General features: G+C 37.6%; 2 protein-coding genes across 9 annotated transcripts in view; one reads left to right on the forward strand and one right to left on the reverse strand.

Annotated features, from left to right (window-relative positions):
* Positions 1-8015, forward strand: part of TLCD4 (TLC domain containing 4) — a 116908-nt gene extending 108893 nt beyond the window's left edge. For all 8 annotated transcript variants that reach the window (XM_050778347.1, XM_050778355.1, XM_050778323.1 and 5 more), the window contains one exon: positions 1980-8015. In XM_050778347.1, the coding sequence (XP_050634304.1) occupies positions 1980-2298 (319 nt within the window). In that variant the 3' untranslated portion in view covers positions 2299-8015. The remainder of the gene's footprint in view (positions 1-1979) is intronic.
* The window catches only part of ALG14 (ALG14 UDP-N-acetylglucosaminyltransferase subunit), a 435379-nt gene that overhangs the window by 210389 nt on the left and 199207 nt on the right, over positions 1-25783 (reverse strand). The window lies entirely within an intron of this gene.

Consider the following 25783-nt stretch of genomic DNA (forward strand, 5'->3'; position numbering starts at 1 on the left):
ATTTACTTAGCACTTTAGATTCATTCGTGCTGTTATATGAATTGATAGTTTATTTCTATTGCTAAGTAGTATTCCACTGTATGGATATACTACAATGTTTGTCCATCTTGATGGCTTGTAGTTGTTGGCAGTTATGAATAAAGCTGGTGTAAACATGTATGCAGCTTTTGTGTGGACATACATCTTTTAATCAGTGGAAAAATACCTAGGAATGTGATTGCTGGTTTGTGTACTATGAATATGTTTAGTTTTATGCCTGCTAAACTGTCTTCTAAAGTGGTTGTACCATTTTGCATTCCTAGCAGCAATGAGTGAGTGTTCTTCTTGTTCCACACCCTTGCCAGCAATTGTTATTGTCCATTTTTGGGGATTTTAGCTATTTTAATAGGTGTATAGTATAGTATCTTGTTGCTAAAATTTGCTCTCTCTCTTTCTTTCTTTCTTTCCTTTCTTCCTTCCCTCCCCTCCCCTCCACTCCCCGCCACTCCACTCCTTTCTTTCTTTCCTTTCTTTCCTTTCTTTCTTTCTCTCTCTCATCTTGAGATGGAGTCTCACTCTTGTTGCCCAGGCTGGAGTGCAATGGCACGATTTCAGCTCACTGCAACCTCTGCCTCCCAGGTTCAAGAGATTCTCCTGCCTCAGCCTCTCAAGTATCTGGAATTACAGACATGCGCCACCACACCCAGCTAATTTTGTATTTTTAGTAGAGATGGGGTTTCGCCATTTTGGCCACACTGGTTTCTTTTCTTTTCTTTTCTTTTCTTTTTTTTTTTTTTTTTGAGATGGAGTCTCGCTCTGTCACCCAGGCTGGAGTGCAGTGGTGTGATCTTGGCTCATTGCAACCTCTGCCTCCTGGGTTCAAGCAGTTCTCTGCCTCAGCCTCTGAGTAGCTGGGATTACAGGTGCCTGCCACCACGCCTGGCTAATTTTTGTATTTTTAGTAGAGACGGGGTTTCACCATCTTGGCCAGGCTGGTCTTGAACTCCTGACCTGATGATCCACCTGCTTCAGCCTCCCAAAGTGCTGGGATTACAGGCGTAAGCCACTGCACCCAACTGACCATGATGGTTTCAAACCCCTGACCTCAGGTGATCCACCCGCCTCGGCCTCCCAAAGTGCTGGGATTACAGGTGTGAGCCACTGAAATTTGCACTTTCTAATGATGATAGTGAACATCTTTTTATACGCTTATTTTTCATCTGTATATATTTTCTGATGAGATGTTTGTTATGCTCTTTTACCAGTGTTTTAATTGGGTTGTTTCTTATCGTTGACTTTTAAGAATTCTTTATGTACTTTGTATACATGTACTTTATCATACATGTATATTTTAAATATGTTTTCCTAGTGTGTGGTTGTCTTTTCTTTAACAGTGTCTTTCACAGAGCAAGTTTTAATTTTAATGAAGTCCAACTTACCAACTTTTTCTTCCATGGATGATGCTTTTGGTGTTGTATCTAAAATATCACCACCAAATGCAAGATCATGCAGGTTTTTTCCCCTGTTTTCTTACGGAAGTTTTATAGTTTTGCATTTTACATTTAGGTCTTTGATCCATTTTGAGTTAAGTTTTGTGTAAGGTGTGAGATCTCTGTTTAACTTCATTTTTCTCCATGTGGATATACAGTTTTGCACAGCTTGTTGAAAAGACTTTCTTCCTCCCTGAATTACCTTTATGCTTTTGTCAAAAATCAGTTGAGTATATTTGTGTGGGTCTATTTCTGAGCTCTCTTTTCTCTTCCATTGGTTTATTGATTCTTTCACCAACACCATGCTGACTTGATTACTGTCGCTTTATAGTAAGTCTTGGAAATGGGTAGTGTGAGTCCTCCAACTTTTTTCTTTTTCAGCATTGTGTATGCTATTCTAGGCCCTTTGCTCCTCCTTCACTGAATTTTAAAATTTAAAAACTAAAATAAAAATGGTTAAATCCTCAGAGAGGCAGTGTAAATGTGATGTTTCTTTAATTCATTTTTCAGGTGGTTCTTTGAAGCTCTGAAGTATCCCAAGTTTTCTAAAGCTATCGTTATCAATGGAATACTCATGACAGTAGTATTCTTCATCGTGCGGATTGCCTCAATGCTTCCTCATTATGGCTTCATGTATTCCGTGTATGGAACAGAACCCTACAAAAGGCTTGGAGTTTTAATCCAGTTATCCTGGGTCATTAGTTGTGTTGTTTTGGATGTGATGAATGTCATGTGGATGATCAAAATTTCAAAAGGTTGCATCAAAGTCATCTCTCACATCAAACAAGAGAAAGCCAAAAATAGTCTTCAGAATGGAAAACTTGATTAAAGGAGTGCTACCGATAAGCAAACTTGGTTACTACCCAGTATTATATCTGCTGATAGGGTGAATTCTTGGCATGTTCTTGTGTATCTTTATTAATTATAATTGTTATTCAGGATTTCAGTGTCATTTTTTTTAACCTTTAGAAAAGAGAAGGCCGGGCACGGTGGCTCATGCCTGTAATCCCAGCACTTTGGGAGGCCAAGGTGGGTGGATCACTGAGGTCAGGAGTTCGAGACTAGCTTGGCCAACATGGTGAAACCCCATCTTTACTAAAAACACAAAAAAATTAGCTGGGCGTGGTGGTTGGCGCCTGTAATCCTAGCTACTTGGGAGGCTGAGGCAGGAGAATCGCTTGAATCTGGGAGATGGAGGTTGCAGTGAGCCGAGATTGTGCCACTGCACTCCAGCCTGAGTGACACAGCAAGACTCCGTCTCAAAAAAAAAAAAAAAAAAAAAAAAAGTAAAATTAAAATTAAGTTTTCATCCCAAGATGTCTTTTCTGCCTTTCTTTTGCCTTATTTATAAGCATGGATAAAAATCTTAAAGGTTTAAATAAAAATGATCAATATAATGGTGAATCTTTTGAGAAATCTCTTAACTGCATTAGTATTTTTCTCTGTGAAAGATGACTATGATAATCTGGTACAAATGGTTTTATGTCACCAATTTTGCTGAAAGAATGGGAACTGCTTTTAAATCTGTAAATAGCTCTTAACATTTGTTGTATGCACTCTTTTCTTACTATGGCTGTCAACACTTGTGTAGGGTTTAATTTCTAAATTGTTGGCATGTTCTCTTTCTCAGGCTATTCAGAAGTAACATTTTTTATTTCAGACATGCAATCACCTATTAATGATGAAATATTTTACCACTTTGGGAATATTTAATTAGTTTAGTCATGGAGAATATGCCCCACATTTTAAGATTTCTCAAATATCACTGTCTTATTTCTATTTTAGCATTTATCAAATTATTGCTTTTTTATTTTATAGTAAGGCTTAAGACAGATTATAGACCTCCTTAAGAGATGAATTTCTTCTTCTAAAAATGCATGTCGATAGAGGACTATTTAGGCTAATAGGAGGAATCATTAAGAAAAAAAGCTTTATTATCCCTATCTGCTTTCCTTGCATTTTTTCTGTGAAAAATATTTTCTGTTTGCAAAATCTTCCCTGAGTTCTGAACCCAGCACCATCAGTACCAAAGTCTTATGCAATATGTATTTATTATGCTCCTGAAATAGGCCTCTTCTTGATGAGACCCAAACTATTACAAAAAATCAGTGTTCATATTTTACTCACAATTCATACCCGTGCTTACTTAGTCGGCATTTTAATGCTTTGAATTTCTATCTTAAAGCACAGAAAAAAAAGAAGGTAATTTAATCCAAGTATTCTATCATCAAAATTATTGTCTGATTATATGAAGATAGATGACTGGCGACTCTGGTTGTGTGTGTATGTGTTTTGCTTTTACTTTGATTCTTGCAATCCAAATATAGAATTATATATTTATCTATTATTGCCTTTATTTATTTTTTAAGCACTTGAGCTTAATGATTATTCTTACCTGAGAAAGGAAGAAATTTAATTCTACCAGTGATGAATACTTGAAATTAATTGAACTCATGCCAAAAGATGTAATCCATTCAGTTTCGTGGTTTGAAGGAGAATGTTTGACTCACTTTCATTGTTCATGCTAGCTGAATATAATCAAGACTTTTGATTTGATTTGATTATTCAATGCAGATAGAGCCTGATAAGTTTTGGAACATTTAAAGAAGATTGAAATCTCAGTCAATAACTAAGTGATAAAATGAAATTGATTGACTTATACTAGGTACATTTATTTTTGAAATAATTAATGTAAAATAATAGTTATTTTTAAAGCAGCTAATATTACACTGATAATTTGTTGCTAAATTTAATGCTGTCAACACCATAGGTGCTTAAATATGTACTGGTTAACTAGAGGGGGGTAGGAAAGCAAGTGATTTTATCTTGTTCTTACCTTTTTGCAGGAAAAGTGGCTTTAAAAAATTTACATAATAAAAATATTTTGGAAATTCTTTCTTTTAGAAAGATACCTTGAGATAAATATTTTTTGACTCTGGATATTTCTCTAGTTCTGAACACAGATTTTAAACCCACTATCAAAATGAAGACAGTATAAAGCTATAATATTAGTGAGTCTCTGTGTAGCAGTTTGTTTTTATAGTTACTAGTCCATGCTTAAAACTTCATTCTTACTTTCATTAATGTTACCCTTCACTGGTATAGCCACTCACTAAATAAGTATATTTAAAATATCAAAATTTTGAACTAAAGTTTGTGATTCCCTTATTCAGCAATCCTTATCTTATGCTGGCTGCATGACAGTTAATTCAACATCCAGATTAAATACCCTAAAGTAGCTTCCACATATTTCCTCATACAACAGACATGGAATGGAAGTGCCACTAGACACTGCCCTGCTACTTTAAGTCTGACCTTTGCAGGAGGTACACTTTGCTGTTCTATGATTGTATTCACCTACCTAAAATACAAATGAAGACGGAACATATCATTTACTACACGATGAATTTTTCATTTATTAAATGAAAAACGTTTGCTAGACATTTTAAATATTCAGTATTTTGACTACACAGATTAAGTGATTCTATCAGGCATTCTGATATTTAACAACTCTATTAAAATATTTATAGAAAAATAAAAGCAAATTGATAAAAATTTTTGAGCAATTCTATTTTTGTAGAAAAAAATGACAACCTGTAATTATAAAGATGTTTTTTGAATGTGTAGTATCCTAGACAATAAAAGTTCTTGTGAAACTTAACAATGAATGAAAACCAACTAATAGCATGCAAGATCATAGATCCTGCATTAAATTTTTATTTGTGAAAATTTGAAAATTATGAGCTTTAACTTACAAAATTTGCCTTCTTAGGTCTAAAGTCTTTTAAAGGATTATTTGCATTTATGTAAAACTCAAAATGAAGTTATATATGAGTGCAAAGAAATTAACTTCTGCTCAAATATGTGTTGATACCCTACAGTAAGTTGAATTAAATTTTTATCCCAACTGTTTGATTTTGTTATTTCATGGATTAGCCTTATGTTAAGTGAAATAATAGTTATGTTGTTACCACCCCTAAGAGTGACTCTCATATATTATGGATGACCCAGGACTGTCTTAAAGGTCTAGTTTTAAAAACTGCCTAGTTTGTAAGTATTTGAATCCAGTTTCTTTTCTAAATTTTAATAATTTGACTCAAAATTTTTGCTACAGGGTCAACTTTTAAATTGTATACTTCCTCTGAGGCACACTGGGCATTTGGAGAATGGTTCTTCACTGGTGTTGAGAGCCAGGTTTACTATTGGTTGCACCATCTGTTATCAGGCATGCAGAAACATTTTTCTTCTGGAGAAACAGAAGAGAAAGTGTTGTTACAGTGTACATGTTTTGTCTGTGTCATTTTTTAAGGGAAATAAACATGTTCCAAAAGATGCTGTTAAAATAAATATTTGAACACGTTTTCTGTTTCTAGGCTGCTCTTAATTCCAAACATTTAAATAAATGTGCATTTGAATGGCTTTAAGTGGTTTAGTCTATTAGCTGAAATGGAATAGTTCATGTATTGACATCATCAATAATACTTCATAAAAGTTTGTGTATTTTTATGTGTTTGGATTCCATAAGAAGTTGAACTTAGATAATTTATCAAGAGTAGCACAGTGTTTCTCAGGTGCAAGCCGGCATACAGTGAGACCCTTCCTGTGTCTCTGGATGCACATAGACCTTCCCAACCTTAAACACAGCTCCTTGAAATACATTAAAGCTACTGAAAGTGACCTCTGATGCAAAACACATGTGAGGTGTATAGGAAAATGAAAAGCTAGAGGATCTGGAGTTAGAGGAGGCATTGAGAGTGCTTTTCCCTTAAATGCTGTGATAGTCCTCCCTCGATCTAGAAGTTTTCTCTTTGAATCCTTCCATCTCTTTCTCCTGATACCCCAGATGACTTCATCAGCATCTCCCTCTTTTATGCTAACACCTTTCACTGTCAACTTTTGAGACCTCCCCAGGTATCTGTAAGCTTCCCAGTCTCTTATGGCAAATTTAAAAGTTTACAAATAGGTTCTCTCATTGAAAAAAAGCATTGTAGTCAAGTTTAAAGTGGAGCTCAGACAAATCATGACTTATTAAGAGACTACAGGAAGCCATTCAGCATTTAATACCTGTTTAAAACATGAGGCAAAGCTAATAATGTTATGGTTTTATTAAGAGACATCTGTCATCTCTCTCTTTCTTAAACTGGTTTAACAATCAGAGCTTTGTAATGTGTTTCAGCTGAAGATTTATTATAGGCTTGTAAATTATCTAAATGTTCTTTTTAGACCCCATGACAGGAGCACAGAGGAATTGTTATGAGAGGGTAGGTGCTGGCTTGTGGCAAAATTATTTTAGAGTCCTGCTCGTTAGGGAAAACTTTGCTATTAGGGTAATGTTTCTTTGAAATTTACCAGCAACTGCATTACTTGGTGTTTTCCAAAGTACAACATCCAAGGACTTGAACCCTACCCCTTTCTAGGCCACACTAGGCCGGCTTCTAGTTTTGATAATAATTCATACCTTTATTGGAATATATTTTGGATGGCAGTGAAGAATTGAAAGCAGCTCCTAAAGATTGGTTTGTTTGCATTGAAAATGTTTACACTTATTCACTCTAAGCAGTGGACACATCAGGCCCTATACATAAGACCAAAACCAGAAATATTTCTAAATCTCAAAGATTTATAAGTACAGTACCTCTGGCTGAAAACTCGTTAAACATCCTCTGTATATTTTTTCTTTATATCTTTATGTAATTCTTTCTGTAATTAAGTGTACATTAGGGTTATTTGCTACTTTACAAGCCTAAAGGTATAGCTGTATATAGAATGTGCTCTATGTTTTTCTGTTTCCTGTTTGGTTTGTTTCTGGTATGACTGTGTCTACTTTTTACTTAAGGAACTTTGTGTAGATAATACTCTCACTAACTTGTAAATAGGATAAGTTATGAGATTTTTTGGTATTAGAATTTGTAATAATAATGACTTTTAGATTTTATTTGAAAAAGCTACTTGGAAAGCAGTAAATAGAGCTATAGTGATATATATAGATACATAGATATATACTTTTTTCTGAGAATGTATAATATATAATTGTCAAAGATTTTTAGAAGTCTGTCAAAATATACTTAATATCATTTTGAGAACATACCTTCTAATTTATTTCCATAAGGCTGAAGAACTTTTATTTACAAAATGTAAGACTAGATAATTTATGAATCAGTGTTACTAGGACTTATCAGTACTTAAAATAGCAACTTAGCATTCTTTATTTTGTTTCCTGGTTGTTTTATTTGGAGGGATAATAAATGTCTAAGTTATTTCCATTAAAATTTTGAAATGTTTGTGTAGTTTATGTGTGCCATTTTAAAGTATATGCAAGTTCTAAGCAATAATCTGCATGTTATACAAGGTTGACATACTTTGTCATGAAATTTTTAGTTAACATTTTAAGAATGATAAAATGAACACCCTGTAAATCACCCCCCTCTCTCCTTCCCCTCCATGAAAACCTTGGGATTTTCTTGTGCTAGAACACTACCACAATGTGGTGCAAAGCTTTGTATTTTGTGGGAAAAAAAAATAAAATCACAATTATTTAGTGCAAAAGTTTGTCTGCAAGGTGTATACTTTAATAGTAATTAATGAATAGATTAATGATAAAATTATATTCTGCAAATCAAATAATCTCTTCTAGCACCTTAATCCTAAAGGTAAATTTTTATTCCTCAGGATCCTGGTGGAGCTTGCTTATTTCCTTCCCTCCCTTTCTCCCCACTGAGGTCCCAGCTTGGTAGCAGACCAGCAGGAGTTGCAAACATTTTAGTCATGCTTGTTAATGAAAGGAATGGTGCTGTCTAATCGATATGTTCTTTTAGATTAAGTAAAACTTTGGCAGTTGTGTTTTTAATCTCCTTACCTTTGTCCCTAGGGCCTCTCATGTGGTCTCTAGTGCTTTTTGCCAAATGTCTTGGCTGGAATTCCTACCTTCTCAAATTGCCTGTGGTCTTAATCCTGCATCTTGGTTTGAGAATATCCAGCAGGTCAGGAAGCAGAGCACTAATTAAATAGAATACTGAAGAGGTTTGGCCTATGGAAAGTACCATGAATCATGCTTCAGAACATGCCTAAAATGTTGTGTCCAGACTGGCAAAGGAACAGCTGAATTTCAGAATGAAAATAGCAGTCACAGCTGTCAGTGGAGATAGGCCACAGGTGATATTACAAGTATTCAGAGCTACTAGAAGCAAGTGTAAATGGGGTCTCTGTCACACCTCAGGCCGTTTCAAACATGATCCGTGTTTTGTTCTTCTATCCTCTGGTCTTTTTCTAAAAGTCTACTTACTGCTTTCCCTCCTTTTTGATGGTCCTTCAGCATGCACAAAACAAGTGATTTGACAAATTTGTAACTGTTCCCTATGCTAGTAACTGGTCTTCTGACAGATGTTCCTAGATGCTTCCCCCAAATTGGACTCTTCATCTAAGGGTGGTACACACCACCCTCTGCTTGAGTAGCTGTGCCCATTGTCATTTTTGGCACAGTGCTCCTAGATCCTCCCTGCCATTGCTACGTAGTCCCTTTCTCTTTTCACCTACCTCCAACTAAATTTAATTACCATATCTAGTCTTGTCATCTTACCAGATCATGGATTATTTCAGCAGAAATTACCTGTGGAGAACTTCCGAAAGGGACTTGTACAGAAAAGGAAAGGCAATAGGGATGATAGGCTGGATGATGGGCTGTATTTCTGTTGAGGATAAAAGATGGAAAGATGGAAATTTGGAAAGAATGACACCAAGGAAAGAGGAAGGGACTTCAGAGAACAGAAAAAAATAAGAAAATGTTATGTTTATATACATTGCATTTTGGGTGACAGGAACTTATCAGGGAAAAAAATGAATATAGTAAAATTCCTATACATGGTATCAAGAGTATAAGAAGTTACAACTTTTCTCAGAGACAGGCATGGTAGCACGTGCCTGTAGTCCCTGTTACTTGGGGAGGCTGAGGTGGGAGCATCACTTGAGCCCAGGAGTTTCAGTTCAGCCTGAGCTACATAGCAAGACCCTGTCTCTAAGGAAAAAGAAAAGTTTTATGACTTTTCTGTGTTAAAATGGAATACATACATATTCATTATATATGCTTCTCTAGATGTATGTAGGTGGGTACATACATATATAAAGTACATATATACACATATGTAAATACATATATAAAGTACACTGTTGTGGACAGAAAGGATGTATGAATGGATGAGGTACAAGAGGGTAGAATTTTGTTTGAAATGTCAATTAGAAAAGAGCAATTTGGAAAGAGTGAGGTGCCTGAAAGCCTACAGCAACCATGAAGAAGCATCTTAATCTGAGTCTTAGTTTTGTTATCTGTAAAATAATCTCTGACGTTCCTTCCAACTCTCCCATCCTATTAGCAAGAGCTTTAGTTTGAAACGAGGCAATTAGGAAGGAACAGGTGTAGCTTTGAAGGCTTAGTAATATGATTTAAATGACATTCAAGGAAGATTCTCAGTGTCAAATTAGATGAATGAGAGTACAGAAGAGGTTAAGCGATGGAGAAACTGGCCAAGGACCTGCAATGTAGTTAATCCTGATGGCTGGCCTGGGACAAGGAAGATAAATAAAGACGCTGACCTGATAAATATCAGACAGAGAGGTGAAGGGATTTAGAAAAACAACCTAACTCAGGAATAAGGCTGTGGAATGGAGAGGGGACAGATGCCACTGGGTTGTGATGTCAGAATGTGGGGAGCTGCAGTCATTTGCCATGAATGATAAAAGAGAAGGCATAGTAATTGGAAGAGTGGTAGAGCCTGTGACAGACTTTTAACATAATGCCAGTGTTGTGCAGAGTTTCTCCCAGAGAGCATCTGGAAGAAAAAGAAAGCTCTCTCCAAGTACCACACAGTTGTGGTTTTCATGACTTTTCAGATTTCTGATGCAATGTCTTGCCTTGATCCCTTGCATGTGGATATTTCAGGTTCCTGAGTGGTCACTGACCCAGGTTTCCTCACCACCCTTTCAGGTTCCAATGAGCTGACCCCATGATTCATTGTTCCCCATGGGGTCAGCTCAGCCCTGTCAAGTCAAGGAGCTTGAGTAAGGTCCGGAGATGATAGTAAGAGTCCTAAAGAATAAGGCCCTTCTCTGAAGTCCTCTAGCTAGAGGTTACTGTGGAGTGGGGAGACCCCAGCCTTGCAGTGGGATTGGCTCCCTGCATGAGGTGGTCTGTGGATGGTGCAAGAAAGGGCAGAAGCTCAAAGGGTGGAGCAGAAGCAGCTGTGGATCCTGGAGCAGGGATGGAGGCTGCAGGGACTGTGTTAGGCTCCCAGTTTCAGTTTATGAATTCAGAGGGGAAATGGAGAGGCACTTTGAAACATTCTCTCTTGGACAACCATGCTATTTTTTTGTTTGTTTTTGTTGAGTCAGGGTCTCACTCTGTCTCCCAGGCTGGAGTTGACTGGCGCAGTCTCGGCTCACTGCAATCTCCGCTTCCTGGGTTCATGCAATTCTCCTGCCTCAACCAACAAGTAGCTGGAACTACAGGCGCGCGCCACCACACCCAGCTAATTTTTGTTATTTTTAGTAGAGATGGGGCTTTGTCATGTTGGCCAGTCTGGTCTCAAACTCCTGCCCTCAAGTGATCTGCTGGCCTCGGCCTCCCAAAATGCTGGGACTACAGGTGTGAGCCACTGTGCCTGGCCCCATGCAGTCTTTTAATTGGCCTTCAAATCCACACTCTCCCCTCCATCGTACATGCTACCTTTGGAGTCATCACTTTAGAATCCATCTGAAATTTTTGTCACAGTCCTGCTCAAAACTTCCAGTACTCCACTCCCAAGTCTAAATTCCTTAAGCCAGATCTAAGGTTCTTGATGATATCTATGGCCCTACCCTATCTAAATCAACCTCACAGTACCCCTGAAAGTTCTCCCAGAAGAGTGCCACTGTTGCCCCCATGCTCATCCAGCTCCAGGCACTTGCATTTGCTGTGATTTGGCCTAGAGGCCCTTTCTTTCTGATCTACGTTCTATTCATCCTCAAGACCATATAGTAAGGGAATTTATTCTTATTTTTTTTTACTAAAAATGTAACAAAAATGTTCAGATAGAGTTGAGAGAAAAAAGCCCTCATTAAATTATGTTAACATTTACTGAGTACTTGTTAAATTATCACATGAATTCCTGGAACAACCAGGATAAACAAACTCATTCTTGATTGGCAACCTGGATCTCAGAACTTCCTGTCCTGTATAAGTGGGGCCACGGCCAAGCTGTTGTGTTTTCTCTCAGCTGAGAGGTCAAAGAAATTAGTTCCTCCCACCCCCATTGAATGGGGCAACTAGTCGGTGCAGAGCCCACTACAGGCTTTAGAACAGACTTTGATGTTTTGGATAACACATAGAAAATCTTTTCATCTGGGACTCTAGAAACTTGGATTCCAGTTCTGGCCCTATTACCTCCTAGTAAGCGTTTTAGGCAAGTGCTGTCACCTTACTGGCTTTTGTTTTTTGATCTGGAAAGTGAGAAGTTGAACTGGTTGAATTGAAGGCCACTTTTCTTTCAGATTCCATCATTCAGTAATTATGGGCTGGGCATGGTGGCTCATGTCTGTAATACCAGCACTTTGGGAGGCTGAGGCGGGCGAATTGCCTGAGCTCAGGAGTTCGCGACCAGCCTGGGCAACACGGTGAAACCCTGTCTCTAGTAAAACACAAGAAATTAGCCAGGTGTGGCATCATGCACCTGTAATCCCAGCTATTCGGGAGGCTGAGGCAGGAGAATTGCTTGAACCCAGGAGGCAGAGGTTGCAGTGAGCCGAGATCACACCACTGCATTCCAGCCTGGGCAACAGAGTGAGACTCCATCTCAAAACAACAACAACAACAACAACAACAAAAATGGTAATTAGAATCAAGGTTAGGGCATGTAGCCCAGGGTATGGTAGGGTATGAGCAAATTCCTATCAGACAGCAATTCCAGAATACTAGTTTCAAGGTGTAAGTTTTTGGAGGTGGTCTAAATTCCAATTTTGATTGTGACTGTATGCCCTTGAATGAGGCCACTTGTTTATGACTCCATCTGCCTCACTTACAAGAGGAGACAGTATCAGTTGCAATCAATGAACCTAGCCAAAAAGGCTAAGTATAAATATCTGCTGAGTGCTTCAACATTCTTAGGGGAAAGAGATAAAGTTTTAATGATGTACTTTCCCACTGTACTTGCAGCCAAGTTGAATTTTGTAATATTCTTCCTGGTTTTAATCTTTAAAAGATGTAAACATTTTCATCATGGTATCCAAATATAGAACTCAGTTTCTTTGTTTCCCACAAATATTATAATCAGAAAGGAAAATAGATGATTAACAGAAATGTAAATGGTAAGTTATTTAGTCCCCTCTCACCAAGACCAGTCTGAATCCTCTATTGTGAGAAGCCAGTCCATCACTAATGGGTCAATTACCTTGATTGACTCAGTGTTAGGACTTGCCATGAGTTCAGGACTTTCTATAACACTTCTGTGTTCTTTGTGACTCTAGGTGTACGCTGCTGGGATTATTTGGTGGGCTTTGTGGAGAGTCAAGGCCAGGATGAAATCAAATGGGGACATTATTATGACAATGTTTATTGTCTGTGACTTTGCTGGTATACTTGTTTCCTGCAACATTATTGGTCTTTAGCTGATTGGTGATAATTATCTGTAGTAGATCCATTCCTGATTTTTACAACTGACTCTCTGAGGTGGCAGTTCGCAACCTTTTTGGCACCAGGGACCAATTTTGTGGAAGAAAATTTTTCCATGGGACAGGGTAGGGAGGATGGTTTCAGGATGAAACTGTTCCACCTGAGATCATCAGGCATTAGATTCTCATAAGGAGCATGCAGCCTAAATCCCTCGCATGTGCAGTTCACAGTAGGGTTGGTGCTCACATTAGAATCTAATGCCCTGCTGATCTCACAGGAGACGGAGCTCAAGTGATAATGCTCATTGGCCCACCGCTCATCTCCTGCTGTGTGGTCCATTTCCCAACAGGCCACAAACTGGCCTGGTGTTTGGGGACCCCTGTTCTAAGGCACCATATCATGAAGGAAAGTAAGACATCTGCATGCTCTAGGGAAAAATGTAGATGATTCCTAAGCTCTGTAGTAAGCAAAACTAAATACTAATTAGGATTTATATTCTAAAGAATGGAGTGAGAAAATAGATGTAATAGTATTGTAATTTTTTTCTTTAAAAATTACTACTCTAAATGAAAACATATGACTTTGAACCATTCTTTTTCTTTTTTTTTTTTTTAAATGGAGTCTTACTCTGTCACCCAGGCTGGAGTGCAGTGGCATGATCTTGGCTCACTGCAACCTCCACCTCCCGGGTTCAAGTGATTCTTGTGCCTCAGCCTCCCAAGTAGCTGGGATTACAGGCATCCACCACCACGCCCGATTAATTTTTGTATTTTTAGTAGAGACGGGGTTTCACCGTGTTGGCCAGGCTGGTGTTGAACTCCTGACCTCAGGTGATTCACCGCGTTGGCCTCCCAAAATGCTGAGATTACAGATGTGAGCAACCACACCTGGTCTGAACCATTTTTTAAAAAAAGGAATCTAAGCTGTTTATTTAAGAAGTGAAGCCAGAAGTCTACATTCCATTGTCTACCCCTTTCATGACTTTCTAGCCATTAGCTTCAACTCCTAAATATCCTTACCCTAGATCAAACCAAATGTTTACATTTTCTACGCTTAACCCAGGTAACAGAGACCTGCTGGAACATTATTCAACTCTGTGTATTGGGGCCACCACAAATTCAAGATCTCGTTCACTTAATTAAAAAAAAAAAAAAATTAACACTCTAGGTACCAGGCACCATGTAAGGGAAAGGGTATAAACGGTGAACAAAACTGTCAGGGTCTTTGCCCACAGGGAGCTTAGATTCTGAAAGGGAACAGAGGTGGCAATTAACTGAATGTTTGTATCAGAGAGATCCCTCACTCCTCTGCGCTGTGGGGTTACAGTGAGAAGACAGCTGTCTGTGAACCAGGAAGTGAGTCCTCAGACAACAGATTGGCCGGAGGTTTGATGTTGGACTTGTCAACCTCCAGAACTGCAAAAAATTTCTGTTACTTATTTCTATTATTTATGAGCACCCACTTGATGATAGTTTATGATAGCAGCCCAAACGGATTAAGACAGAGATAAGGAACAAGGGAAAGCAAATCAGGTGATTCTGTGTAGCGTGTGTCTTTCATCTTCAACCCGTAGGTCTGGCATAGTGTTTCACATTTAGTACGTCATCAGACAGGAAGTCAATCAAAAAAATATTGATTCAATAATAAAAAATAAAAAGTAAATATTTATTCAGTATGCACTATTTACCAGGCTTTATTTTAGGCTCTGAATATTTATCAGTGAAGGAGGCAGACAAGGAAGACTTTGCTCTCTTAGAACTTAAATACTGTAGCAAAGAGAGATGGGGAGTAAAGATGTCTGAAAAAAGAAATAAACATAATTCCATATAATAATAAGTAACATGAAATAAATAGAAGAAAATGGAAATTGGGGACGTTTTCAACAGGTTACTTTGTGGAGATGTCACTCGTGCTAAGACCAGGCAGAAGGCATCTGCAAGTATTGTGAAGAACAATCTATGCAGAGGAAATAGCAAGTACAGTGTCCTGGAGGTGGGGAGACTGGTGTGTTCAGTGAAAAGCAGGTAGTGTGACTGCAGCATGAGTGAGGAGGATGAGAGATGAAGATGTGGTCGGAGAGGAAGGAGGCATAAGGCTATGCTGGGTCGTTAGGCCATTGTAAAGTATTTGGCTTCTTATTGTGCCAAGAATAAACATTCCAGGTTTTAAGCAGTCCAAGTGAGAAATGATGTGGGCCTAAATCTAGGGTTTCAAACATTTTGTTCCATAATCCAAAGGAGGAAACATATTTTGTGTGGTGACTCCACCCATAAATACATATACATAAGCAAAAATTTAATGAGACAATACCCTTACCGTGAATGACGCCCTCTGAATTTTTCTGTTCTCTTTCACTGTAAAAGAAAGAAATGCTGGTTGTCACCCACAAAACTGATTTGATAACTCAGCAATGAGTGGCAATTTACAGTTTGTAAAACATTGGTTCACACTGAAGTGGTGACAGTAGAGATGAAGGGAAATGGGTGGATTCAGGATATATTTTACAGGTAGAGTTGACAGTAGTTATTGATGAACTGCTTACAGGAAAGTGAGGGAAAAGGCTTGATAAATGATGACTTTTTTATGATTTTGGCTTGAATAGATGGGAGAATGGTGATCCTAAGATAGGGAAAACTAAGGAAGAAGCAGGTTTGAAGGAAGAGATGGAGGAGAAATCAAGAAATCTTTTCTAAACACTTTTTAAAAATCTGATTATATATGTTATTATGCATACAGATTTGTAATATTAATTGCTCAAATTACAAGCCAACTATAAAAAACCTTTTTATATAGACTCTTAAATACATCTTAAACGTTATTTTTATTTTCATCATAGAGATACAAATTGCCTCCTGGAATAAAAGAGAAAGAAATGTGATCCATGGTCTTGCCACACAAATATGACAATGCTTAGTTGTTTGATGTCTTCTTAATGTAACTTTTTCTATGCATAATTCTTTAATCATTACCTAAGCATTTATAAAACTAACTCATTAGGACTGGGATCATATAAACACTATCCTAGTCTGTTTGTTTGGACTTCTATAACAAAATAACTTTCTACTGAGTAGTTTATAAACCACAGAAATTTACTTCTCACAGTTCTGGAGGTTGGGAAGTCCAAGATTACGGACTGGCAGATTCACTGTCTGGTGAAGACCTGCTTCCAGGTTTCATATCCTGGTTTATTAAAGATATCTTCTTATTGCATCCTCATATGGCAGAAGGGGTGGATGAACCTCCTTGGGCCTATTTGATAAGAGCAGTAATCTTATTCATGAGGTCTTCTCCCTCATCACTTCCCAAAGGCCCTATTTCTTAATCCCATCCTACCAACCTCGTAGGGTAGAATTTCAACATATGAATTTTTTGGGGGGACACTGACATTCAGACCGTAGCAAGCAGTTTAGAGATGATCGGATCTGGAGATAGTGAAGTTAATAATCATTGATGCTTAATAGGTAACTTAATTTTTTAAATAATAAAGTGATTTTAATGGGGAACTGAATAATCAAATGTTTTTCAAACTTTAAAAATCCATGCAAATAACATCAACATTTCCAACCAGTTTTGGATATGTGCCCATACTTGTACATATGAACACCATATACAGTCCTTCAACATCCATCCTTATCCCCACTGAGAATCATGAATACATTTTTTTTTTCATTTTTCAAATATATAAAAAATGATGAAATATGCCTGTACAAACTACATGTCCCCTTTCTGGTCCCTTTCACGCTTCTTCTGATGCATCTTTTTACAGCCTACTCCATGATCTCATTCCTTGATGACCAGTGATTTCATCAAGCCCGGCTGGCCTTTACTTTTACAGATAGCGAAGCTTATTTCACAGTTCTGAGAAGAGTGTTAGAGACTGTGTGTGTACTAATCTGAAATCCACATAACCAGTTTCTTTTTATATTTCAATGCTTATTGGGCACTTTGTATGAAGTATTGTTGTAGGTTTTATATAAACAAATATGAGAAAGAACATGAGGCCTGCCCTCAAGGAGTTTATAATCTAGGCTTGTTGCCAAGCAACTTTAAAAAGATAACCTTTTTATTTTAGAGCAGTTTTAAAGTTACAGAAAAATTGTGAAGCTAGTGCAGAGTGCCAGTATACCCCATATACCCTCAGTTTCTCCTTTGGTTAACATCTTAGGTTTGTTTGGTGTATAACTTTATAGTCAGTTTAAATCATACAACCTACAGAATTTTGAATTCTGACCTTTTCACTTTACAATGTATCATAAGCATTGTTTCCATTTAAAATGAATATTAATGCTAGCCAGATACTCTAGATATTACCTTTGCCAGCCACCTCATTTTTCAGATGAGGAAACTGAGGCACAGAGAGGTCTTAAGTGTTTTGGTTAAAACCAGAATATGGAATAAAACCGTACTTGCAGGCAGCTGTCTCAGGTCTCTGAATGTCACATGTTGCTGCTTCTCATCTACCAGGGAGAAGATATGAGGATGTAGGGACTGCTACTTCTCCACTCAACCAACCAACATTTACTGGGTACACACTGAGGATCAGCGATTGTGCTGGTGGTAGGGAAACAGCATGGAGCTGGCCAGTCCCCCTCCTCAAGGAGCTTCATTGTAAATGTCTGGGAGGTGAGATCACAAAACAAAAGGACATTGAGTTACCGTTTTACTGTGGTGAGGTGTCAAGGGCAGAGTGTACTGGGGAATGGGAGTGGAATAATTTCAGAGGGTTGGAGTGGTGGACTGAATAATAGCCCCCAAAGATGTCCATGTCCTAATCCCTGGAATCTGTGAATATGTTACTTTACGTGGCAAAAAGGACCCTGAAGATGTGATTAAGGATCTTCATGATCTTGGACTATCCAGGATGACCCAGTGTAATCACAAGAGTCCTTATAAGGGAAGGAGGGAGGCAGGAGAGTCAGAGGAGATGTGGCTGGAGATGCAGCTGTCAGTTTGATGGGATTGTTGGCTGGAGGCCAGGCCAGGGAACAAGAAACGTGGGCAGCCTCTACAGGCTGGGAAAGGCAAGACACAGATTCTCTGCGAGAGCTTCGAGAAGGAATGCAGCCCTGCCAGCGCTTTGATTTTGGTCCATAAGACCCATTCTGGACCTCAGACCTCCAGAACGATGAGAGAACCAATTTGTGTTGTTTGAAGCCACTAAATTTGTGGTAATTTGTTACAGCAGAAATAGGAAACTAGTGAGCTGGCTCTGTAGAGACTACTTTTTATGAAAAGAAAGACATGGTATTTAGATATTGTAGGAGTATAGAATGTTAGACTTAAAGGTTCATCTCTGCTCTATCTAATCCAATAGCTTCATTTTTTTAGTTGAAATTAATGATGAAAAAAGTATCTGCCAAACTTTTTCTTATTTAAACTGATTAGGTTACTTTTGTTTTGAAACTATATATGTAGCAGCATGATTCGTGATAGCCCCAAACTGGAAACAGCCCAAATATCATCAATAATGGAGTAGAAAAAGAAATTGTTATATATTTCTTCAATATTACATAGCAACGAGAATGTATGAACTACAGTTACATGCAGTAATGTTGATGAATTGCTTGAACTCATGTCATTGTTGCTGGAAAGAAGCTGGATACAAAAGAGTTAATACCATATGATTCCATTTACATAAAGTTCAAAAATAGGCAAAACTAATCTATGATATTAAAAGTTACCTTGGATAGGGGTGGAGGCTAAGTAAGGACTGGGAGAGGGCAGAACGGAGACCTTTGGGACACTGGCAATGTTGTGTTTCTTGATCTGTGCTGGATATATGGGTGGGTTCACTTTGTGAAAATTCATATTAATTGTACAAACTTCTGCATGTTATATAATAATAAAAAGGTGACTTAAAATAAAACTATATGAATGTGTATGATCTGAATGGTGGTTCTAACAATAGCTTGACCTAAAGAATATGAACTTTTAGAAGGAAAGCAATGAGCAAAATCCCCTGCTGGGTCCTTCCTGGATCCACTGCCCAAAAGGAGAGCCAACAATCCTCCGTGACTTTAGAATATTGACTATAAAATTTTGTCCTAAAATACATTTGAAACACTTGCTTTATGTGTCGACTTATTAACCTCTCTGCCTCCAGGACACATTATTTTTCAAGCTGGTGTTTAAAAATATTTAATTGTGGGTAAGTAATCTAGGTTGGAAAGGAAGTCTTTATAAGTTAAGGATAAATAACAGTTGCCTAGTGATGATCCTGTGGAAGAACAAGGCTTTCTGGTGTGTTTGGAATGGTCTCTACTAAGGGGACTCTTTATTTTAAGCAGGATGCAAGTGGAAAGCTAAGCCCAAAGCCTAACTAATGAGACCCTTCACACCAAATATTGTGGCAGGGTAATTTGTACAAAGCAGATGAATTCATTTTTAGAATGCTGAACAATTTATATATTAAAAAGTGTCTAGATTAAGATTAAATACATAATATGTATTTAAATAAAAATATTCAACAGTTTCAATGAAAAATAGAATTTTCTATGACAAATATGTTCTATAAGCTGTTCAGTCCTCACATAATTTTTGATTTCTTGCAAGTAATAATGAGTAGATAATAGTTGAATAACTTGGAGAAATTCTTGCTCTTCAGCAAACATTAAGGAGAACTTCAATTAAATTTAAGGAAGTTCTCTACCCTTCCAGGTTTGTGCTCTTTGTTTATTGTGTTTTTGAGGCCACAAGTGTGTGAGCACTACAAACATTCACTTATATTTGCTAATAAGGATAAGGGCCAACCCAGTACTTAGAATTCCCAAAGTACTTACATCAACCAGATTATTTCTTCACAAGGTTCATTATCACATATAATTCTGACCTCTAGTTTTTCTTTAAGCTTACCTAAGGTTGAAAAAGTTTTGGAGGATTCTTAAATTTTTTTTTTTTTTACAACTTTGAGGGAGCTCAAATTATAAAGTTGGATATTGACTTAACACTGTTTGATTTTTGACAACTTATTTCCTACCAAATAAAATGAATTAAAGTTAGCACTCAGCTCTGGTAGAGAATATTAAAAACAACAACAATGATAACAGAAACACCCTGAAAACATAAATAAAAGGAAAACAATATGTAAACACTGCAGTGCTGAGTAGCTAGTCAAGAGAAAATATGAATGCTCTTATCTTTAGGTCAAAGCTGACAGGATTTTTATGTCAACTTAAGTAATAAAAGAAAGAATAATTTTATATGCTACTTTATCCATACTAGTACTTAGGTTACAAAATTGGTTGGGAGAAATTTTGGGACAATGATATATTGAAGAACAAATGAATAGAAAAGGAACATATCATGTACTACATAAAATTTTAAAATTTTTATTTTAAAATATTTTCTGGTTTATGAAGTCTCAGACTACTTGTTAAAATCAGTACTTATTTACTAAAATAATAACACTTAAAATACTTATTTACAACTATAATGTAAGAGTTTTTAAAATAAGATTGCCTCCTTTCTTCTCTCTCCTTACTTCTGTCCTTTCTCTCCATCAGTGAGTAAGGTGCAGTGACAGACTTGCAGTGCTTCTCAATGTGCATTGAGGAGTTTATTCAATGTAGGTTCTCATTCAGTAGGTCTGTGGTTGATCCTGGAAATCTGTGTGTGTAATACACTGCCAGGGGATGCCGATGCTGTTGGACCTTGGACTAGAATTTGAATAGCAAGGATTGTAAAGAACATGTATTCGTCCATTCTCAAACTGCTATAAAGAACGACCTGAGACCGAGTAATTTATGAAGAAAAGAGGTTTGACTGACTCACAGTTCCACAGGCTGTACAGGAAGCATGGCTAGGAGGCCTCAGGTGACTTACAATCATGGCAGAAGGCAAAGGGGAAGCTGGCACGTCATTCCATGGAGGAGTGGGAGAGAGAGAGAGTGAGGGGGGAACTGCCACGCACTTCTTAAAAATTATACTTTAAGTTCTGGGGTACATGTGCACAATGTACCGGTTTGTTACATAAGTATACATGTGCCACGTTGCTTTGCTGCACCCATCAACTCATTGTTTACATTAGATATTTCTCCTAATGCTATCCCTTCCCCAGCCCACCACCCCTGACAGTCTCCAGTGTGCGATGTTCCCCTCCCTGTGTCCATGTGTTCTCATTGTTCAGCTCCCTCTTATGAGTGAAAACATGTAGTGTTTGGTTTTCTGTCCTCTGATAATTTGCTGAGAATGATGGTTTCCAGCTTCATGTCCCTGCAAAGGACATGAACTCATCCTTTTTTTTAGGCTGCATAGTATTCCATGGTGTATATGTGCCACATTTTCTTTATCCAGTCTATTACTGATGGACATTTGGGGTGGTTCCAAGTCTTTGCTATTGTGAATAGTGCTACAATAAACATACGTGTGCATGTGTCTTTATAGCAGCATGATTTATAATCCTTTGGGTATATACCCAGTAATGGGATTGCTGGGTCAAATGGCATTTCTAGTTCTAGATCCTTGAGGAATGACCACAATGTCTTCCACAATGGTTGAACTAATTTACACTCCCTGCAACGTGTAAAAGTGTTCCTATTTCTCCACATCCTCTCCAGCACCTGTTGTTTCCTGACTTTTTAATGATCACCATTCTAACTGGTGTGAGATGGTATCTCATTGTGGTTTTGATTTGCATTTTGCTAATGACAAGTGATGATGAGCATTTTTTCATGAGTCTGTTGGCTGCATAAATGTCTCCTTTTGAGAAGTGTCTGTTCATGTCCTTTGCTCACTTTTTGATGGCGTTGTTTTATTCTTGTAAATTTGATTACATTCTCTGTAAATTCTGGATATTAACCCTTTGTCAGATGGACAGATTGCAAAAATTTTCTCCCATTCTGTAAGTTGCCTGTTAACTCTGCTGATAGTTTCTTTTGCTGTGCAAACTTTAGTTTAATTAGATTCCATTTGTCTATTTTGGCTTTTGTTGCCATTGCTTTTAGTGTTTTAGCCATGAACTCTTTGCCCATGCCTATGTCCTGAATGGTACTGCCTAGGTTTTCTTCTAGGGTTTTTATGATTTTAGGTCTTACATTTAAATCTTTAATCCATCTTGAGTTAATTTTTGTATAAGGTGTAAGGAAGGGATCTAGTTTCAGCTTTCTACATATGGCTAGCCAGTTTTCCCAGCACCATTTATTAAATAGGGAATCGTTTCCCCATTTCTTGTTTTTGTCAGGTTTGTCAAAGATCAGATGGTTGTAGATGTGTGGTGTTATTTCTGAGGCCTCTGTTTTGTTCCATTGGTCTATATCTCTGTTTTGGTACCAGTACCATGCTGTTTTGGTTACTGTAGCCTTGTATTATAGTTTGAAGTCAGGTAGCTTGATGCCTCCAGCTTTGTTCTTTTGGCTTAGGATTGTCTTGGCTATGTGGGCTTTTTTTTGGTTCCATATGAACTTTAGAGTAGTTTTTTCCAATTCTGTGAAGAAAGTCATTGATAGCTTGATGGGGATGGCATTGAATCTATAAATTACTTTGAGTAGTATAGCATTTTCATGATATTGATTCTTCCTATCTATGAGCATGGAATGTTCTTCCATTTGTTTGTGTCCTCTTTTCTTTCGTTGAGCAGTGGTTTGTAGTTCTCCTTGAAGAGTTCTTCACATCCCTTGTAAGTTGGATTCCTAGGTATTTTATTCTCTTTGAAGCTATTATGAATGGGAGTTCATTCATTATTTGGCTTTCTGTCTGTTATTGGTGTGTAGGAATGCTTGTGATTTTTGCACATTGATTTTGTATCCTGAGAGTCTGCTAAAGTTGCTTATCAGTTTAAGGAGATTTGGGGCTGAGATGATGGGGTTTTCTAAATATACAATCATGTCATCTGCAAACAGGGACAGTTTTACTTCCTCTTTTTCTATTTGAATACCCTTTATTTCTTTCTCTTGCCTGATTGCCCTGACCAGAACTTCCAACACTATGTTGAATAGGAGTGGTGAGAGAGGGCATCCTTGTCTTGTGCCAGTTTTCACAGGGAATGTTTCCAGTTTTTGCCCATTCAGTATGACATTGGCTGTGGGTTTGTCATAAATAGTTCTTATTATTTTGAGATGCAGTCCATCAATACCTAGTTTATTCAGAGTTTTTAGCATGAAGGACTGTTGAATTTTGTCAAAGGTGTTTTCCACATCTATTGAGATAATCATGTGGTTTTGTCATTGGTTCTGTTAATGTGATGGATTACGTTTATTGATTTGCATACGTTGAACCAGCCTTGCATCCCAGGGATGAAGCCGACTTAATCGTGGTGGATAAGCTTTTTGATGTGCTGCTGGATTCAGTTTGCCAGCATTTTATTGAGGATTTTCCCATCAATGTTCATCGGGGATGTTGGCCTATAATTCTCTTTTTTTGTTGTGTCTCTGCCAGGCTTTGGTATCAGGATAATGCTGGCCTCATAAAATGAGTTAGAGAGGATTCCTTCTTTTTCTATTGAATGGAATAGCTTCAGAAGGAATGGTACAAACTCCTCTTTGTACCTCAGGTAGAATTCGGCCGCGAATCCATCTGGTCCTGGACTTTTTTTGTTAGTAGGCTATTAATTATTGCCTTAATTTCAGAACCTGTTACTGGTTTATTCAGAGATTTGACTTCTTCCTGGTTTAGTCTTGGGAGGGTGTCTGTGTCCAGGAATTTGTCCATTTCTTCTAGATTTTCTAATTTATGTGCATAGAGGTGTTTATAGTATTCTCTGATGGTAGTTTGTATTTCTGTGGGATTGGTGGTGATATCCCCTTTATCATTTTTTATTCTGCCTATTTGATTCTTCTCTCTTTTCTTCTTTATTAGTCTTGCTAGCAGTCTATCTATTTTGTTGATCTTTTCAAAAAACCATCTCCTTGATTCATTGATTTTTTTAAAGGGTTTTTTTTTTGTGTATCTAGGTCCTACAGTTCTGCTCTCATCTTAGTTACTTCTTGTCTTCTGCTAGCTTTTGAATGTGTTTATTCTTGCTTCTCTAGTTCTTTTAATTGTGATATTAGGGTATTGATTTTAGATCTTTTCTGCTTTCTCTTGAGGGCATCAAGTGCTATAAATTTCCCTTTACACACTGCTTTAAATGTGTCCCAGAGATTCTGGTATGTTGTGTCTTAGTTATCATTGGTTTTAAATAACATATTTATTTCTTCCTTCATTTTGTTATGTACCCAGTAGTCATTCAGGAGCAGGTTGTTCAGTTTCCACATAGTTGAGTGGTTTTGAGTGAGTTTCTTAATCCTGAGTTCTAATTTGATTGCACTGTTGTCTGAGAGATAGTTTGTTACGATTTCTGTTCTTTTACATTTGCTGAGGAGTGTTTTACTTCCAATTATGTGCTCAATTTTAGAAGAAGTACAATGTGGTGTTGAGAATAATGTATTTTCTTTTCATTTGGGCTGGAGAGTTCTGTAGATGTCTATTAGGTCTGCTTGGTCTAGAGCTGCGTTCAAGTCCTGTATATCCTTGTCAATTTTCTGTCTTGTTGATCTGTCTTTGACAGTGGGGTTTTAAAGTCTCCCATTATTGTGTGGGAGTCTAAGTCCCTTGTAGGTCTCTAAGAACTTGCTTTATGAATCTAGGTGCTCCTGTATTGGGTGCATATACATTTAGAATAGTTAGCTCTTCTTGTTGAATTGATCCCTTTACCATTATGTAATGGCCTTCTTTGTCTCTTTTGATCTTTGCTGGTTTAAAGTCCGTTTTATCAGAGACTAGGATTGCAACCTCTGCTTTTTTTTGCTTTCCATTTGCTTGGTAGATCTTCCTCCATCCCTTTATTTTGAGTGTATGTGTGTCTTTGCATGTGAGGTGGGTCTCGTGAATACAGCACACTGATGGGACTTGACTCTTTATCCAACTTGCTAGTTTGTGTCTTTTAATTGGGGCATTTAGCCTATTTACATTTAAGGTTAATATTGTTATGTGTGAATTTGATCCTGTCATTATGATGCTAGCTAGTTATTTTGCCTGTTAATTGATGCAGTTTCTTCCTAGCATCGATGGTCTTTACAATTTGGCACATTTTTGCAGTGGCTGTTACTGGTTGTTCCTTTCCATGTTTAGTGCTTCCTTCAGGAGCTCCTGTAAGGCAGGCCTGGTGGTGATAAAATCTGTCATCATTTGCTTGTCTGTAAAGGATTTTATTTCTCCTTCACTTATGAAGCTTAGTTTGGCTGGATATGAAATTCTGGGTTGAAGATTCTTTTCTTTAAAAATGTTGAATATTGGCCCCCACTGTCTTCTGGCTTCTGGGTTTCTGCTGAGAAATCTGCTGTTAGTCTGATGGGCTTCCCTTTGTGGGTAACCCGACCTTTCTCTCTGGCTGCCCTTAACATTTTTTCCTTCATTTCAACCTCGGTGAATCTGATGATTATGTGTCTTGGGATTGCTCTTCTCAAGGAATATCTTTGTGATGTTCTCTGTATTTCCTGAAGTTGAATGTTGGCCTGGCTTGCTAGGTTGGGGAAGTTCTCCTGGATATTACCCTGAAGAGTGTTTTCCAGCTTGGTTTCATTCTCCCCGTCACTTTCAGGTACACCAGTCAAACGTAGATTTGGTCTTTTCACATAGTCCCATATTTCATGGAGACTTTTTCGTTTCTTTTCACTCTTTTTTCTCTAATCTTGTCTTCTTGCTTTATTTCATTAATTTGAACTTCAATCATTGATATCCTTTCTTCTGCTTGATCGAATAGGCT

The sequence above is a fragment of the Macaca thibetana genome, chromosome 1, assembly GCF_024542745.1.
Source record: "Macaca thibetana thibetana isolate TM-01 chromosome 1, ASM2454274v1, whole genome shotgun sequence".
NCBI lineage: Eukaryota > Metazoa > Chordata > Mammalia > Primates > Cercopithecidae > Macaca > Macaca thibetana.